We start from the raw sequence: 18,563 nt of genomic DNA on the forward strand, positions 1-18,563 counted from the left end.
TATTACTGGGTATATCAGATCATTTTATCCATTTAAAGTATCTTTTCCTATTTCTAATAGAAAAACAAGTAAAAAAATGAAGTAGAAAAACAAGAAAAATATATTTTTTTAATCGAAATTAAAAAAAAAGAAGCTTAATTATCTGCCAGGGAAACAATAATTCATTTTTTTTACAGTGTGCTGCGGTAAATGGCCCCATTAATGTCCAAATTTCATATTCCTTTAGGTTTAAGTACCCTAAGTATTGAAAATCATATTTCAGAATGAACTAGGAGAAATTTAGGATTTCGAAAATATTTTTGTTGTAGCAGTTAAAAGCCCCATTTTTTTTAGTCGAAAGAAAATAAACTGTCGACCAAACCTGCAGTTTCTGAGAATATCCAGCAGGAGGCACTAATGCACCATAATTACCAAAGAACAATCAACATAGTCAATACGAAAATGAGCATTGCTTGAGGTTTTTTTTTCTGTTTGCATAATTTTTTATCGTACTTTGGCATATAAAACTGAGGAAGATTCGTAGTATTTTGGAGCACCTTCAATGGTTTTGGAGTTGTAATTGTTTTAAATAGGGTTGGGTAGGGTTACTTTAACTTGATTACTTTCAATTACTTTTGGATTACTCCAATACCAAATATGCTAAAAAAGACAAAAGAAACTTACCAAAAAAATTACCAAATTTTGTGCAGGCTTGGGGAGTAACGGCAAAAATGATGTTGGGAAGCTGTTTGGATTTATTTTCATTTTGTTTCTGTCGCATTTTATGTTCGTTTTGCCGGAGCTCAAAGAGATCAAAGCCAGGAGAGAAAGCTTACCACGTGTTGTGAGTCATCATTTTATTCATATTTTGTTTCTTTTGTCTTTTATTAGCATATTTAGTATCGGAGTAATCCAAAAGGAATTGAAAGTAATCCAGTTAAAGTAACCCTACCCAACCCTGGTTTTAAAGCATTTTGTTCGTCTCAATTTCGTATCTTTCGAATGGGCTTTAAAATCCTCACCGAAACCACAGTGAACGCTGTGTTAACCACGCCAGCTCCAATGGTGGCATAAACGGGCTGCGCCACTCCAGCCTGCTCGAAGATGCTTGTGGAGTAGTAGAAGACCTAGTGGGACATCAATTTAACATTATTTGGAGCTTGTGTGACCCAAAAAAGAGCTGCTCAACGCACAGCATTAATGCCTGAGAGCTGCTGGGAAAGCTGCAGCACGACGGCAACCAGGAGTGGTTGTCGGTAGAGCGGCGAGCGGAACAGCTCGGCAATGGTGACCTTCTTCTCCTTCATCATCTGCCGGCTCTCCTCCTTCATTTCCTGCATGTCGGCACTCACGTCGCTGGTTCCCCTCAGCTTCTTCAGCACTGAGAAGACAAGTGTTCTCAATCTTTTATCATCAAGTCTGTTTATTTGTGAACGGATTAAAAGAAGCAATGTCCGACAAAGCAGAAATGTTTAAGGCGGATTTCCATTCATCTGTTGGCATTATTGTGTGTTATGGAGTACCGTAAATTCCGGACTATAAGCCGCTACTTTTTTCCATAACTTTCAACCCTGCGGCTTATTCAGTGATGCGGCCAATTTATGTAATTTTTCTAACGGCCGCTAGGGCCGCTCGAGTGTTGCTACCATTAACTGCCCTGTCAAATCTATATTATTATTATTATTATTAAAACTTTGAAAACTCTCTCGGTGTACCGTCTTTCTTTGTAAATATGTGTAATCCATGTATAATATGTATTTGCAACTGTATATTTTTGTAATGTATTTATTTGTATTTATTTTAGACACTTATTCTGATATGTTTTGCACGGGTGAACGAAAAATGAGGGCCGGAACAAACGCGGGTTGCCGAGTTTAAGTGGGGACCGCGAAAGGTAAGGGACAAACAAGGAAAGAAGAGGGGGTAAAAAGTTGGTTAAAGAAAAAGGAGTTGCGTAAGTAAATGTGTTCATCTGATATATTTTTCCCACCCTTACCTTTGGAAATATACACTTTTTTCCTCGGATTACTTTCAACGGGACCCGACACTGCAGTTCTGCATCAAACCTTAAGTACCGGTATCATTTTCCGTTCATTTTGCCGCCTGTGATTTTTGGACTGTGTACTTTAATGAAGGACATTTAGTTTCAATCGCAGGACTTGAAGTCGGGTTTGGGTTAATTTTGTGTTTGTGTTACATGTTTAAATGTGGGCGCATGCGGCTTATATACAGGTGTGGCTTGTGTATGTACAAAATCGGTTATCCTCTTAAAATGTGGTGGGTGCGGCTTATAATCAGGTGCGCTCTATAGTCCGGAATTTACGGTAAATATTTTGGACAGTTGAATTGTATGAATTGCCCTTAATGTAACAAAGCCATTTTCGCGGACATTCATTCATCGCCATCTTTATAGTTTTCGGTTATCTTGTTGTCTTTTGCTGCATACCATTCTTGGCTTTGTTCTCCTCGTTTTTATTGATGAGCAGGAAACGCGGACTTTCAGGGCAGAAAGGAAGCAAGATGCACTGTATTACAGACGGGATGAAGATAAAGCCCAAGAGGAGCGGCCACAGTTCACTATTGCCCAGGATGACCTCCAAACCGAACACCTGAAATCAGTTGGCAGTCTTAAATGAGTGACATTAAGAGAAGCTGATACAACAAAAAACGGACCCTACCTGAGCAATGAGGATCCCGACGACGATGCCGAGCTGGTGAAGGGTCCCCAGGGCCCCGCGAAGCGACGTAGGTGACACCTCACCCACGTACATCGGCACAAAACCAGTAGAGAGGCCCGAGTAGTAGCCCACCACAAAGCGACCGATGATAAGCATCTCGAAAGAGGACGCGGTTTTGGAGAAACCCATTAGGGCCGAAGAGATTAGGGCCAGGACGTTCGCCATAAGCATGGAGTTCCTCCTGAAAACGGCAAACCAAAGGCAATTCCAAACGTTTCATCTCCAGTTCCTAGTAAAAACCTATACCACGGGTTTCAAATTCATTCTAGTTTGGGGGGGCGAAATACTAAATAAAGGCAATGAAAAGTTTGCTGGGGGTCTTTTCGGAGGTTTACACTTAAATTGGGATTCAGGAATGTAGAATTTGATTATAAAAACGATTCATTTCTGCTGCAGTTCGTTTAACTCAGGGAAACTCATGCAGACTGGAAAGGGACAAAAATAGCATAGAAGCATTAAATGAGCTGGTGAATGACGTAAAAGTCTTTCTGCTTTTTGTTATCTTCGAAATAGTGTACCTGCATACGGGAACTTGGCTGTTGGATTTCATATTTATCAGAAAAAGCTCCTGTAAACTTCTTCAATGACCCAGATGCTATTTTCTTTTCATTTTGGATTGTCTGTATTGCCTTTCACTGTGTGTCCCTGACTTTTATTTTTAGTAAAGTAACACCGGGATGGGTTTACTCAATGTTCTCTGGTTGATTATTAGTAGTATGCAAATACAAATACATGATTTTATAAGTCAGTCTGGGCATTTACGATTTATGAACCTCACCCAATCCCTATGGATTAAAAAAGTTATATTGATTAGCTCTTGTTGGTGATAGGAAGGAGTGGAGAGGTGTTGTGAAAGGATAGTGGGATTGTGGACACGTTCTTAAGGATGGGCTGGGCACCCATATGATGCGGCAGGGGTAAACCAGTGAAAGCTGTCGGGCCCTGCTGTTGAACAAAAGAGTGTGTTGTGTCACCCTGACCCGAGAAACATGGCCGCTTTCTGGTGTCCCATTTCATCTGGAGGGACTAAAGCATGACCAACTGACCAACTTGGGTACCGAGGTGCTTAACTTGTTTGGGTGTTTGGGCAATTGGGTTGGCCATGGTCCAAAAACTTTTGTGTGAGTTTTTTCCTCTTTTTTTTTTCTTTATTATTGTATGTGTTTGTCTTGCTGTCGGTCAACCCTCTTGAGGGATAAGACCAAGGTAGATAGATAGATAGATAGATATTGATTAAAAAAAATCATCCTGTTGTCTTATTTAATTAATTCTTAGCTTTTCCACATCCCCAAGCTTATAAAATGAAATAGATAGGCCCTATTGATAGCCCCAAACTCTGTCCATAAGCAGTATTTAACATGTAAGTCGAGGCTCTGCTTCCATGAGCCTAAATAAATGAATACAAATCCAGGTATACCCTGTGGGATTCCACTATCATCTTATATAGACCATCACTGATACTTCTTCCCTTGTCTCAACGGGGGAACCAAAAAGTCATAGTTGAAGTTAAAATTGCTTGAGGCTATTTGTTACATTGCCAGAAAAGGGTGGAGTTAATAATTGGCATCCACAATCAGGGTTGGATAGGGTTACTTTAACTTGATTATTTTCAATTACTTTTGGATTACTCCGATACCAAATATGCTAATAAAAGACAAAAGAAACTAAATATGAATAAAATTACAAAATTTCATGCAGGCTTGGGGAGTAACGGAATACATGGAGCTCTCTTTTATTAGCATATTTGGTATTGGAGTAATCCAAAAGTTTTATTATTATATTATACACCACAGCCATATCCCCCTAGTGGGAGGTGGCTAGAGTCATTTCTGACTCTTTTTGGGATATTGATTCAGAGGAGGGGATTCCCAGCCCCCTCGCTCAACCCAACTGAGGTGTTGGGAGTCATTAGGTGACCAAACCCCCCAATTGCAACCCCTAATGCTGAGCAGGGAGGCAACGGGTACCAATGTTTAAGTCTTAGGTATGACTCGGCCGAGGCTTGAACCACAACCTCCCAGTCTCGGGGCGGGCGCCGTGCCCCCAAGGCCACCGAGCTGGTAATCCAAAAGTAATTGAAAGTAATCAAGTTAAAGTAACCCTACCCAACCATGTCCACAATTAATGTTAAGCGTGTTGTTCAGTTACCTTCCGAAGCGGTTGACAAAAAGGCCAACAGAGAAGGAGCCAAAGATGCCACCGACGGAGAAGATGGCAACGGCGATAGACCAAATGGCTTTAAGTGTGTTGTCTGATATCTCTGTCTCATAGCGCGTGGCCCATGTAGTGTTGATGAAGTTTTCAATGATCTGGAGACAAAAGAAAGAGAAGGGTGTTCAACGGTCAACACAATCACTTTTTTAGGTTTTCTTCACATTTTTCAAGCCTCAAATGTTACTTGTGATCTTTTAAATTTCCTACAAAACTGTTTCTCAAAGTGGTGTGCTGCAGGGAATTGTCTATGTTACAATAAGCCAAGAAGCCAATAAGAGCCAAGAAGTCTGCAAGCTCAAGAGCGTTCTCCATATGGAATGCCCTGCCTCCGGAGATAAGATCTGCAACCTCAATGGAAGTTTTTAAATCGAGGCTTAAGACACACTTTTATTCCAAAGCTTATGATTGATGCCCACCTCATTTTCTATATTGTCCTGTCTTTTTCCGACTGCCTGCCTGGTGGTGATACGAAGGAGAAGGACAATTTGGAGATGAGTCAGCGGACCAGCGTTTGACCTGAAGCATGTGAACGCCTGCATGGACCAGCTGGCAGAGATGGGAAACTGCGTTGTGGCCGTCATAAACTTTCTGGACTATTTTACAGGCTGGGGGTGTCGCTGCTTTCATACACTTTCCGGACAAATTTTCAACATGTTACCTAGTGTTTACTATGCTTGTGTATAGTAATGCTAATTGTGATTCACCCTGGTCATACTGGAAGGGGGATTACCACTTGTGAGGTCCTTTCTCAAGGTTTTTCTTTTTCCTCACGCTGAGGTTTTGAGTTGTTCCTTGCCCGCATGTTGGTTTAGGATCAGGTAATTGTGTCATTGTAATCCTGTGCAGTCCTTGGAGACATTTTTGTGATTAAGGGCTATATAAATAAATGTGACTTGACTTGAATAAGCGAGAGCAAATTAATAATACTGTATTTTGCTAAATTTGTACCGATTTTAAGAACCGTATTTATTCTTTTATAAAGTGCTTTTTTTACTGAAGGAGGACGTTTTGGTGCACATTATTCAGAAAGTTTTACGGTAGTATCTTACTGTATTTTTGCAATGATTGATATAGCATAATATATCGCTGACCACAAACGCCAACCATTGGACCTGGGTTGTGGCAGTGGGAGCACTGAATTCTAATCACTAGAACAAACCATACCCTACAAAAAAACGTGTTCACTTTTATCACATTATCGCATCATTTCATTCATGGTACCAGGGACAAATGTTATAGAATGGAGTTATCCAGAAACATATAAACGCAAAAAAAGCAGAATGAGAGAAACGTGGAGCTGGTGATGAATCGGATTTTGAAGGATATTAAATAAATACATTTTAAATTGTATGTTGATAGTGCTTATAGTTTATGTCATCAATAAATGATTTTAAGCACAGCCACACGTACTCAACAATTGCCACATTTAATAGTTTGAGCTGAGAAGAAGAGAAACAAGATTTTATACCGATTTTGAAAAAAAAAAAAAACAATTAGGGGTGCGCTTTATACACAAGTGTGCGCTATAAGCACAATTACGGGTGGTCTTTATACACAAGTGCGCTATGAACAAATAAATATGGTATGTGTGCTGCCTCTTATAATATTCTCCTTTGTCAATAGATGGAAAAAAATAGCAAAAAGTGTTGTGGTGCCAAGTCCAAGTGCAAAAAAAAGAAAAAAGAAAGAGTAAAATTATCAATTTCACACATGAAATAATCTGCTCACATATTTTTCACGTTACTTTAAATAGTAAATTCTTAAAATTGCGATTTTTAAAGAAAAAAATATTTGGAGTGGGGATTGGCAAGTAACATGCAATGGTATCAATGCTGTACTAGCCTTTTTAAGGTACCTGTGATGACAGATGATACTAGTATCAGAACCCAAGACAAAAAGGAACAAAAAAGAAAAAGAGAGAGATAGAAAGTGAGAGAAAATGGGAGGAAGAAAGAGAGAGATAGAAAATGGGAGAAAAAGGAAGAGAGAGAGAAGGAAAAAAAACAAGTACAGCATTTGTAAGAAGCACCTGGCATTGGCAACATCAAGTGGTTATATTTCAACCTGCCCCTCTTTTTTCCTCTTGCGCTTCTCTGAGTGTTGTCTCGTGGGCTGGATAGAATCCCCTGGTCTAGATAGATATTTTAAAACATTGTTGAACTAGACTAAGTTTTTGTCTGGTTTTAAGTCCAAATCCCATGCTTTCCAAGTACAAGTAAATGAGCTGCTTGTACGTGGCCATCAGAATGTAGCAGAGTGCAGTCAATGGCATTGCCCCGCCTGCTAACTGGACTCCCCTCCTCCATCGAGAGTGTGTTGACAAACACACCCTGGCAAGCGACTAGCAGCAGTTAAATGACACCGCCTGTGCCTGTCTTATGTCACAGCAGCAGCCGCTCACATGATTGCCCAAATGCTGAAGCTCTTAGTGTGGATCGGTCAGTATGTCGCTTGACCTGCCAGGACATGCCTGGCGTCCGGGTCGAGTGTTTGTTTCAAAGGCCAACTCCGATGGACGAGTGCAGGCCTTCCCAAACTTTACGTCTATATTTATAAATATACAGTAGAGCAAATAGTCATGAAATGAAGAAGAAAAACTATTCATTATGTTTTTAACCCTCCACTTGCATGAGGGTGGCTACCGACCCGTTTTGTATATGAAATGAATCAGATAAACACACACATTTGTTTGTCGTATGAAAGCCTCTCGACTTTGTCAGGGACGATTATTTTAACAAAATAAAGTTTAAAAATACTAATAATACCGTAAATTCCAGACTATAGAGCGCACCTGATTATAAGCCGCGCCCACCACATTTTAAGAGGTAAACCGATTTTGTACATACACAAGCCGCACCTGTATATAAGCCGCATGCGCCCACATTTAAACATGTAACACAAAAACAAAATTAACCCAAACCCGACTGCACTTCCCGCGATTGAAACTAAATGTCCACAGTCCAAAAATCACAGCCGGCAAAATGAACGGAAAATGATACCGGTACTTAAGGTTTGATGCAGACCTGCAGAGTCTGGGTACCCGTTGAAAATAATCCAAGGAAAAAAAGGGTATATTTCCAAAGGTAAGGGTGGGAAAAATATATTAGATGAACACATTTACTCACGCAACTCCTTTTACTTTAACCAACTTTTTACCCCCTCTCCTTTCCTTGTCTGTCCCTCATCTTTAGCGGTCCCCACTTAAACTCGGCACCCCGCGTTTGTTCCGCCCCTCATTTTTCGTTCACACGTGCAAAACATATCAGAATAAGTGTCTAAAATAAATACAAATAAATAAATTACAAAAATATACAGTTGCAAATACATATTATACATGGGTTACACATATTTAAAAAGAAAGACAGTACACCGAGAGAGTTTTCAAAGCTTTAATAATAATAATATAGCTTTGACAGGGCAGTTAATGGTAGCAACACTCGAGCGCCGCTGGCGGCCGTTAGAAAAATTACATAAATTGGCCGCATCACTGAATAAGCCGCAGGGTTGAAAGTTTGGGAAAAAAGTAGCGGCTTATAGTCCGGAATTTACGGTAATACATTTTCACATATAACTGGTAAGGTCGGTTTTATCCCGGCTATAAAAACAGGATTTTAAGCACCAACTCCAGCCAAAACTGAAATCATAAGTGGCCTGTCAAAACACAGTGACAGCCAGCTCCTCCCACACACATATTAGCTTCAGGGGATTCTCCTTTTGCCATGTTATCCAACATATCAGCACAAGAACAAACCAGTCATTCCCAGACATGTGAGGTCAATTCTGTACAGGGGTGGTCATTTGTAGAGTTCACACACTTAGTTCTGCTTTTTATTTTATATTTAGGTTATGTGACAGAAAAAAAATATTGGTACTCTAGCTTATAATTTTCCTGATGTCAAAAAGTATGCGTCAAAACTGAACGTAACCCCATGGATGTTTTTACAGTTAAGACTATGAATAATAAAAATAATACTTTTCATCTTGTAGTTGTGTTGTAATCAATGTTCCCTGTAATTTTCCACGGGTCTGAGCGTTCACACAGTCGGTGAGCAACGCTTGAAACAACAGTGAGCAAACATAATCCCAAGTGTGGCAAGATAATTAATTATCAAACATGTCCAAAACTTGACATAAAGTTGCATTTTGCGGAGTTTACAGCAATGCAAAATTTTTTTTCTCTTTTGAATGAATTGACTCATGTACTATTGCAAAGGTTGTACGGCCTACAAACGCCGTTTGTTCTTACAATTCTTTCACGAGATATCCATTTCTTTTTATTTCCCGATATATTTTGTCATTTAATATTAACATTTTTGGGGGCTTATTGAGTCGGTTGTAAGATACAGAACTGTACTTAATCACATATTTTAGTGAAAGTACAATGTTGGCAACAAGATTCACTTGATATAATTGGAAATTATTTGAATGGAACACAAACTTTTTCTTCTTTTTCCGTGTTTTTTTCTATGTTTTTAAAAATTCCTTTAAAAAAAATCTCATTGTGTTTATTTTTTTCCGAGCTGTTCCTTTTTTCTTTTTGTTCTCTGTTTACAATTTTCCTACATTTCTTTCTTTTTTTTTTTCTGGCTTTTTTCCACATTTTTCCTTCTTTTTTTCCTCTTTCTTTTGTTTCTTTTTTTCTCAGCTTTTCACTACTTTTTCATTTTGGTAATTTTTTTCTTTTTTGTTCTATTACCGCCTTCTTTTAAGTCATTTTGTGCATAGTTTTACATAATATTTGGTCATGTTGGGATTAAAGAAACAAAAACAACCCGAAGAGCCGTTTAGGACCCAAAAGAGCCGGTTCCTTTTAGTGAGCCGAGCCAAAGAAGCCGGTTCTCGACCAACTCTACTAACATTACTCAATGAAATGAAATGAAATGAAATGATCTGCATTTATATAGCGCTTTTCAAGTCAATGACTTCCCAAAGCGCTTTACATTGTGCTTCACATTTCCCAATAGCGGCCGTGATCTGTGCAGCCATGTAAGGCGCTAACCTGCTTATTGGGGGTAATTGAGGGTTCAATGTCTTACCCAAGGACACTTCGACATGTACCACGGACAAGCCGGGATTCGAACTGGGATCCCTTAATCTTCGTTCTACTCTGACTCGACTTCAAAATTCCGCATTTAGGACACAACGTCGGGGAAACCGGTGTATTTTTACCTTCATGCACTGTAACTTTGACTTAAGTCGCTTCTTAATTAGTAATTTTGAGCCCTCATTTTTTCTTGTGCGCTGAGAATGTGCGAGCAGTGCGCAATTGCGCGCGTGCGCAGCTTAGAGGGAACACTGGTTGTAATAACCCTGAAAATAGGTATTTATTTTTATAATTCTTTTGAGGTCTGTTTTAACATTTTGAAATTAAGGGGTATACTGGAAAAAAAGCCCAGAGACCTACTTCAAAAAATACTTAAATAAATAAAAAAACATTATTTTAATGGATAAGAAAGCCTAACAAAGTAACCAAGAGTTGAAAAAATGGATCATGGTTTATTGTTTTTGTGCATTTTAAAGCTGATTTAAGACACGGGTCGCCCTCAACCCGCTAACATAGGGCGTGTTACCCGAAAGCTAACACCAGAAGAAGTTAAAACAACTCTAAATTAAGTTCTCTTGACATCCATGTGAGGGCCTGTCTTATCCCTTCTCTTAGCAGAGAACACGCTTATCACACACCCCTTGTTGAGAGATAATCTTTATCTCATAGCTTCCCTCTGCTCACGACCTTCATAACTAAAATCTTTGCAGACATGTTTTGTTTATTCAAGTTGATGAATCAACACCCTTAAAAATTGTTAGCTACGATTTCGACAGGAACTTCCGGAGTCGGTGATGCAGAAAATAATTGACAATCAGTCCAGCCCGACAAGAAAGTCAGAGAAGGAAGTACGAGGGTGTGCAAAATACTTAGTTTATTAGTGTGTATTGGCTGTGAAATATGCAGGGTTGGGTAGGGTTACTTTAACTGGATTACTTTCAATTACTTTTGTATTACTCCAATACCCATCTCTCTCATCTCTCATTAGCCGTACCGCTTATCCTCATTGGGGTCGCGGGGGGGCTGGAGCCCATCCCAGCCATCTCCGGACAGTGGGCAGGGGACACGCTGAACTGGTTGCCAGCCAATCGCAGGGCACACAGGGACAGACAACTCATGCTCATCCACACCTAGGGACAATTTGGACCGGCCAATTCACCTGAAATGCATGTTTTTGGAACGTGGGAGGAAACCGGAGTGCCCGAAGGAAACCCACGGGGAGAACATACAAACTCCGCAAAGGAAGTCTGGAGCTGGATTTGAACCCACGACAGGTTCCCATGACATGAACTGTGCCGCACAAGCGCTAACCACTGCGCCGCCGTGCTGCCCCTACTCCAATACCAAATATGCTAATAAAAGACAAAAGAAACTAAATATGAATAAAGTTATGACTCACAACATGTGGTAAGCTTTCTCTCCTGGCTTTGATCTCTTTGATCTCCGGCAAAACTAACATAAAATGCGACAGAAACAAAATGAAAATAAATCCAAACAGCTTGCCAACATCATTTTTGCCGTTCCATGTATTCCGTTACTCCCCGAGCCTGCACAAAATTTAGTAATTGTATTCATATTTAGTTTCTTTTGTCTTTTATTAGCATATTTGGCATTGGAGTAATCCAAAAGTAATTGAAAGTAATCCAGTTAAAGTAACCCTACCCAACCCTGGAAATACGTTAATCAGGGTTCCTCCAGCTAAAGGCGGGTTAAATTCAAGACTTGCAATACTTTTTGAAATAAAATTTGAAATGAAATAAAAAACCCACAATACTTTCATTGTGCCTTTATCGTCTGACAGACCCTTCTTAAAAAATGTTTGCACTGTTCCATGGTCCAAAGTAAACGTGATGTCTAAAGTTGCTACGTGTATTGTGGATAGAACAAAGACACGCGGCTGTTTTGAAAGGCCCAACTGAAACCACATCACCGTTTTTATAGTCCTGCTAATGTGATCACTCGATGGGGCAACATCGAAAGAAAATATTTTTAGTTAAAGCAAATATAAATCACATTTTTAAGACTTTCCAAAATAGAATTTAAGACCTTTCAATGGCTTATATTTAGAATAATGAGTCAATGCCCTGCGATTGGCTGGCAACCAGTTCAGGGTGTCCCCTGCCCACTGCCCGGAGATGGCTGGGATGGGCTCCAGCCCCCCCGCGACCCTAATGAGGATAAGCGGTACGGCTAATGAGATGAGATGAGATGAGTCAATGCCATTTCAGACTTCATTAATCAGCGGGAACCACGGTTAATGCACTAGTGCCCTGCACACACCAAAAACCATCTGGTTAATCTATAGACTGGTTCAGTGATTAGTCATTGTAAGTTTTCAAAAAAAGAAAAAGATAAATGTAAACAATGGAAAAGTTATGTAAGGTGCAACCAATAAAAAAAGGAGTTGCACAGGTACGACAAGTTGTAAAGTTAGTGTTGAGCACTGACAAGAAACAAAACTATTTATTTGCATGCTTAAAGTAAGTGTCCTAATATCTTTCTGCAGCCTAGTATTATTGCACCTGTGCAGACTATCGACTTTCTCACATTTTTCAATAGACTAGCAGTTTTCTTATTACCCTCAAGCTTCAGTTTGTCTCCAATACAGTGACCCCTCATTGAACACAGGAGTTATGTTCCGAAGAGAAGCCACGATGGACCAAATTCGTGAAGTAGATAGTAATTTCGTTTATGATTATTTTCATCACATGAAATACCTGTACTACAGTTGACATTTAATTCTCAGAAACTTTTTAAAACTCCGAGCGTTTGCTTACGAATACAGACGCTCCCCTACTTACGACCATTCAACTTTTTTCGGGATTTTGGAAAAATATCCGCACACTGCTGTACCGTAAATTCCGGACTATAAGCCGCTTCTTTTTTCCCAAAGGTTCAACCCTGCGGCTTATTCAGTGATGCGGCCAATTTAAGGCGCTCGAGTTCAACAAGGCACATGACGCAGCTTACAAGCTAAACGCAATCGAGGAGTCCGATAAAGAAGGAAACAGAGCTACTGCACGCAAACTTTCCCTTGCGAGCGTGTTGCTAACATGTTTTAGAATAAGGGAGCGTTGGACGACGTATGTATGTCAAAGTCTCTTTCCCATACTAAAGGAGGAAAATTTTGATGACGTCAGTTATAGGGAGGAAGATGAGAACGGTTTACCGTGGTTTGAACAATTTTATTGACACTAGTAACATCAAATTAAAAATTTGAGGTTTGAACAATTTTTCTCGACAATCTTAACAGCAATTAAGCATGTTCACAATTTTGTTATACGACGTATTAACAAATTTTTTCGACACTTTTAACAGCAATTAAATAGCGTGATTTCTACATGTACGGTATGTTTTTTTTAACAGAACCGTCAACTGCATAGCGAGCGTGTTGTTAGTATCATTTTGCTACCCTTCACAAGCACGGTTTGGGATGAAAGTTATAATATTATTATTAAAGCTTTGAAAGCTCTCTCGGTGTACCGTCTTCCTTTGTAAATATGTGTAACCATGTATAATATGTATTTGCAACTGTATATTTTTGTAATGTATTTATTTGTATTTATTTTGGACACTTATTCTGATAAGGCTTGCACTGACCAATTAAAAAGAAGAGGCGTAACAGACGCGGGGGATGAAGGGAAGTGGGGACCGGTAAAGGTGAGTGTTTGTGGAGACGGCAGACAATAGTGGATATATATTTTTCCTACCCTTACCTTTGGAAATATACACTTTTTTTCCTTGGATTACTTTTAACGGGACCCGGGCTCTGCAGGTCTGCATCAAATCTTAACTCATCATTTTCCGTTCAATTTGCCGGCTGTGGTTTTTGAACTGTGAACTTTGCGTTCAGTTTAAATCGCGGGACTCAAAGTAGGGTTTGGGTTAATTTTGTGATTGTGTTACATATTTTAATGTGGGCGCATGAGGCTTATATACAGGTGCGGCTTGTGTAAGTACAAAAGCGGTTATCCTCTTAAAATGTGGTGGGTGCGGCTTATAATCAGGTGCGCTCTATAGTCCAGAATTTACGGTAAATTAGATTTTGGAGTGTGTGCACCTTTTTCCGGGTACAGGACATTACTGTGGTGTTTCTTGCCGCCGCTAACGGCGGGTGGCGCTGTGAGGTCACCCAGAATCCAACCGGAAGTAAAAAAAATCCACTTCCTCTTCCTACTTCGTATGTAAACATCTCTTCTTCACCGGCTCGTAATCCCACCGCCGCCACTAATGTAGCGTGTCGTTTTGTGTGGGTAATGGATTACTCCTTGTTCATGAAAAAATACTCACAAACACTTACGGTCTCTTTGGAGAGCGACAACCGTCAGCACCCGTCTAATAAAACACACCGAACTCTCCAAAACTAAGCTCTCGCGCTCCCTCACAGTCTCGCGACATTCGTCGCCCAGCTGTCATCATTCATGCGCACCTCAAATCCTACACCGACATTATCTCCAACTTAATATCTCGTGCATCCATTCAACATGGTTGTTGTAAAGGAGAGGCGAACAGTTTCTTTTGAAATGGAAGTGAAAAAAGGAAGCTTAATGCGGTTGAGAAAATGGTCTGAGAAAATGGTCGGAACGCTTTTTTTTGGCCACTTTCTACCACGCAGGATCACCTCCTGAACCGATCTCCCAAAGGTAACTTAAAACTCACTTTATTTATCTTTATAGAACATCTTATTTCATGAAATGTTAAAAAAGATTTGTAAAAAACAATACAGGTTACTTATACAATCCTTAAATGTACTTATATAAACCTTAAACATACAAAGTATAGCACTAAAGCAACTTACAAACAAATTCAATTTACGAAGGATTCGTAAGTCGGGCAGAGTCCTTAAAAGTACTGCATTCTGTACTTGTAAACATTGATTTATTTATTGTTTACCAATAACTACTCTGTTGAGGACTGTTAAGCCAATGAAAATGCAAAACACAATGCATGATTAAAATCTTTTAGAGGTTAATTGCATTATAGCGAGGGATTACTGTACAGTGTTTTTTAACCAGTCTCCCGGGATCACCTGAACCGATCTCCCAAAGGTAACTTAAAACTCACTTTATTTATCTTTATAGAACATATTATTTCATGAAATGTTTATTTTTTTTTGTAAAAAACAATACAGGTTACTTATACAAGCCTTATATATATACGTATATAAACCTTAAACATACAAAATTTAGCTCTGTAGCAACTTTCGAACAAATTCAATTTATGAAGGATCGTCCGGAACCTAACTCGTTCGTACGCCTGGCAGAGTCTGCAAGATTACTGCATTCTGTAGCTGTAAACATTGATTTATTTATTGTTTACCAATAGCTACTCTCTTAAGGAATGTTAAAACAATGAAAATGCAAATCCGTCAGAGGTTAACTGCATGATTGCAAGGGATTACTGTACAGTGTTTTTTAACCAGTCTGCCGGGACACATTAGTGTGCTGTGACACATTGTATAGTGTGTCGCTGTAAGTTCCCCAATTTGATCCTTTTTTCCCCCAGAAAAAGCATCCAATTGTTTAATATCACTGCTTTTTTTCCCAATATACCATACAATTATGATTATTCAGTATGCACATATAATAAAATCCCAAATTACAACATTAAAGAAAAAGAATAACCTGTATTTAGTCCTAAACCACAGTGACCATTAAAAGAAAAACGTTATTCTCTCAATTATGGCAACATTATAATGTAAGATTTCAAAACGCACACACACACACACAAAAAAAACAATACAATTTTGGCAGGAATTGTTTTTAACTGATTTAGATGGAGTCTTGATCCTCGAGATTTTTTAATACAAAATGTTGAGAACAGCTTCTGTACTGGTGGTGCAATGGATGATCACAGACCTGTGTGACCCATTCGGATTAACGTCTATGTTTTGGAAACCCACGTGATTTGTGATTGCTTTAAGAAAATAAATGCAATGTTTAGGGCGCGTGTGCAAATCTCACGCAAGAGTGTTCATGGCGAATGAAGGAACGGAAGTGCTTTAGAAACCTCCTGCATCATTTAAATCATGGTGCATTTTGGCTTCTCAGTCAGATACAGAAATTCAGTGGATGAATTGGTAATCCCGTGTCAGCAAAAGAAAGCTGTGTAGCAGTGTCGCTATGGCCACATATTTGAAGCAATATCACCACAGTGTTTTTCTGAAACAAGACAAAGATACTGTTCTCAGTCAGTGCCGTGTGTGGTAAGGACACACGTCTTCACAGAGCTAAATTCATATCTGGTAAGGTTCACTTGTTAGACTTCTAGCCTAAGGCGATATGGGGAAGGTCATTTCATTATCAACAAGCTTTAACTGGGTTTATATGTGCTTCAGGTACTTATCTTGTGATGTCAACATTATTTGCAAACATGAAACAGATCTATTATTTCCCACTGTATTCATTTGTTACCAGTTTAAGTTGATTTTACATATTAATCATTTTCAAAGTGTTTAACATTATAAACGTAGACTTACAGTATGTTTATTTTCCCAGGGTTTTTTTCTGATCTAAAAAACTGACCTCTCTGAATCGCTGCTTTCCTTTTTTACTATTATTTTATTATTTGTTTTCACAGCAAGTACCGTATTTTCCGCACTATAAGGCGCACCGGGTTATAGGGCGCACCCCGAAAAAATAGTTTTTGGTCCTATTTTTGACATACATAAGACGCACCGGATTATAAGGAGCTACAATGGGAACGTCGACAAAACAGTCAGATAGTTCAGTCAAACTTATTACCCCCTTAACATTCCCGAAGCTTGCAAATACGTGTCGAGAACACGTGCGGATGCGGTGTCCGTACGATGTCACTCAAATGCATCGTTCCATCATTCGGAAGGTTAAAGTCTTGGGATTCAAGAAATGCCAACCATTCCTTAGTTTCTATTTTCTTTTTCGCTCGCAACTTTACTGTGCATATGACAATAAACACTTGGAATTGAGTTTAATTTAAAAATAGACACTCCATTCCATCCATTATCTGCACCGCTTATCACAGAAACATCGAGTTCAGTCTGAAACAAGATACAGGGACAATATAAAACCCAGAGTAGCTTACCGAAGTCGTTGTGTTCATAATAATGTGCAGCCAATGTCCTCTTATATCCGTGAGGGTAGTAAATCCAGGAGAATAAAATATTTACAAATACAGAATAGAAAAAAATGTTTTGTCTATGGCGTCAGCCACGTGCTATACACATTCATCTTTTTTGGCCAATTGCAGGCTTTGTTTTGCCGTTTAAGCCTATGCCAGCCTGTAAATGATAAAAAGGATCCGCCCCTTGACCTCCGAATAACTTAAGCCAATAGTGATCGATTCAAATGATGATTGACACATTGGTTAGCCAATGAAACGCCGGTAAATAAATCCCAGCATACACCGCATACTACTTGGCGTTCGGGGGAAAATCTAGTCGGCAGGTGCAAGTTAGTTGGAAAACTTTGCGATTTAATATTGATCCATAAATAAGGCGCACTTTTATTATAAGGCGCATGGTCAGCTTTTGAAAAAAATAAAGGCTTTTAGGTGCGCCTTATAGTGCGGAAAATACGGTAATCATAATTACAATTAAAATACCTTGTACTTTTTTTCTTAACAAGTGCATATGCGGAACATTGACAGCCTAGGATATGTACACAAACAAATAAACACAAGAACACTCCCCCACTCGACTTGACTTTACATAGTTGGCTATGTGCGTGTGTACTTAAAAACATTCGAAAAAAACGACAAAAATAGCAACATGATCAGGCAAGACTCTAGGAGCGCAGCATCAGAATGGAACAGCAATGGAAGTAATCAAAAATGTTACACTTCTCTGTCCACATTATCAGCGTCAATGTCAGGTTGCTCTAGTTTCCTTTAATCGTTAAGGAACGATAACAAGTGGATGCAATTTGTTCCAGTTCCCCGGCTACCCCCAATGACAACATAAAAAGATCACTTAAACATTTGTGTTGCAATCTGACACTATACCCCACCTGTTGTCGCCCTAGGGCTGTCTTCTGGAAATATAGGATCCAAATTTTATGCGACTAGGCCAATGTTCCCTGTAATTTTCCACGGGTCTGAGCGTTCACAGAAAGTCGGTGAGCAACGCTTGAAAAAAACAGTGAGCAACAGCAATCCCAAGTGTGGCAACTAAGTCATTATCAAACATGTCCAAAACTTGACATCACGTTGTATTTTGCTGAGTTTCCAGCAATGCTAAATTATTTTTCACTTTTAAATGAATTGACTCATGTACTATTGCAAAGCTTGTACGGCCTTCTAACGTCATTTGTTTTAACAATTCTTTCACAAGATTTCCATTTCTTTTTTTTTCCTGGTATCTTTTGTTGCATAAACTAACATTTTGGAGGGCTTATTGAGTCGGTTTCACGATACAGAACTGTATTTAATTACATTTTTTTAGTGGAAGTACAATGTTGGCAACAATATTGGCTTGATATAAATGGAAATTATTTGAATGCAACACAAACTTATTCTTCTTTTTCCCTGTTTTTTTCTAATTTTTTTAAATTCTTTTAAAAAAATCTCATTGTGTTTATTTTTTACTAGCTGTTACTTTTTTTCTTTTTGTT

General features: G+C 39.1%; 1 protein-coding gene across 2 annotated transcripts in view; it reads right to left on the reverse strand.

Moving 5' to 3' along the window:
* slc2a1b (solute carrier family 2 member 1b) overlaps nt 1-18,563 on the reverse strand; it is a 61,796-nt gene that overhangs the window by 11,209 nt on the left and 32,024 nt on the right. For both annotated transcript variants that reach the window (XM_088338951.1, XM_088338950.1), the window contains exons 3-7: nt 4,866-5,026; nt 2,658-2,898; nt 2,426-2,588; nt 1,173-1,360; nt 1,002-1,106 (exon numbers count right to left, since the gene is read on the reverse strand). In XM_088338951.1, the coding sequence (XP_088195077.1) occupies nt 1,002-1,106; nt 1,173-1,360; nt 2,426-2,588; nt 2,658-2,898; nt 4,866-5,026 (858 nt within the window). The remainder of the gene's footprint in view (nt 1-1,001; nt 1,107-1,172; nt 1,361-2,425; nt 2,589-2,657; nt 2,899-4,865; nt 5,027-18,563) is intronic.

Source organism: Urocampus carinirostris, chromosome 6 (assembly GCF_059441175.1).
Source record: "Urocampus carinirostris isolate Australia breed hairy pipefish chromosome 6, RoL_Ucar_1.0, whole genome shotgun sequence".
Classification (NCBI taxonomy): Eukaryota; Metazoa; Chordata; class Actinopteri; order Syngnathiformes; family Syngnathidae; genus Urocampus; species Urocampus carinirostris.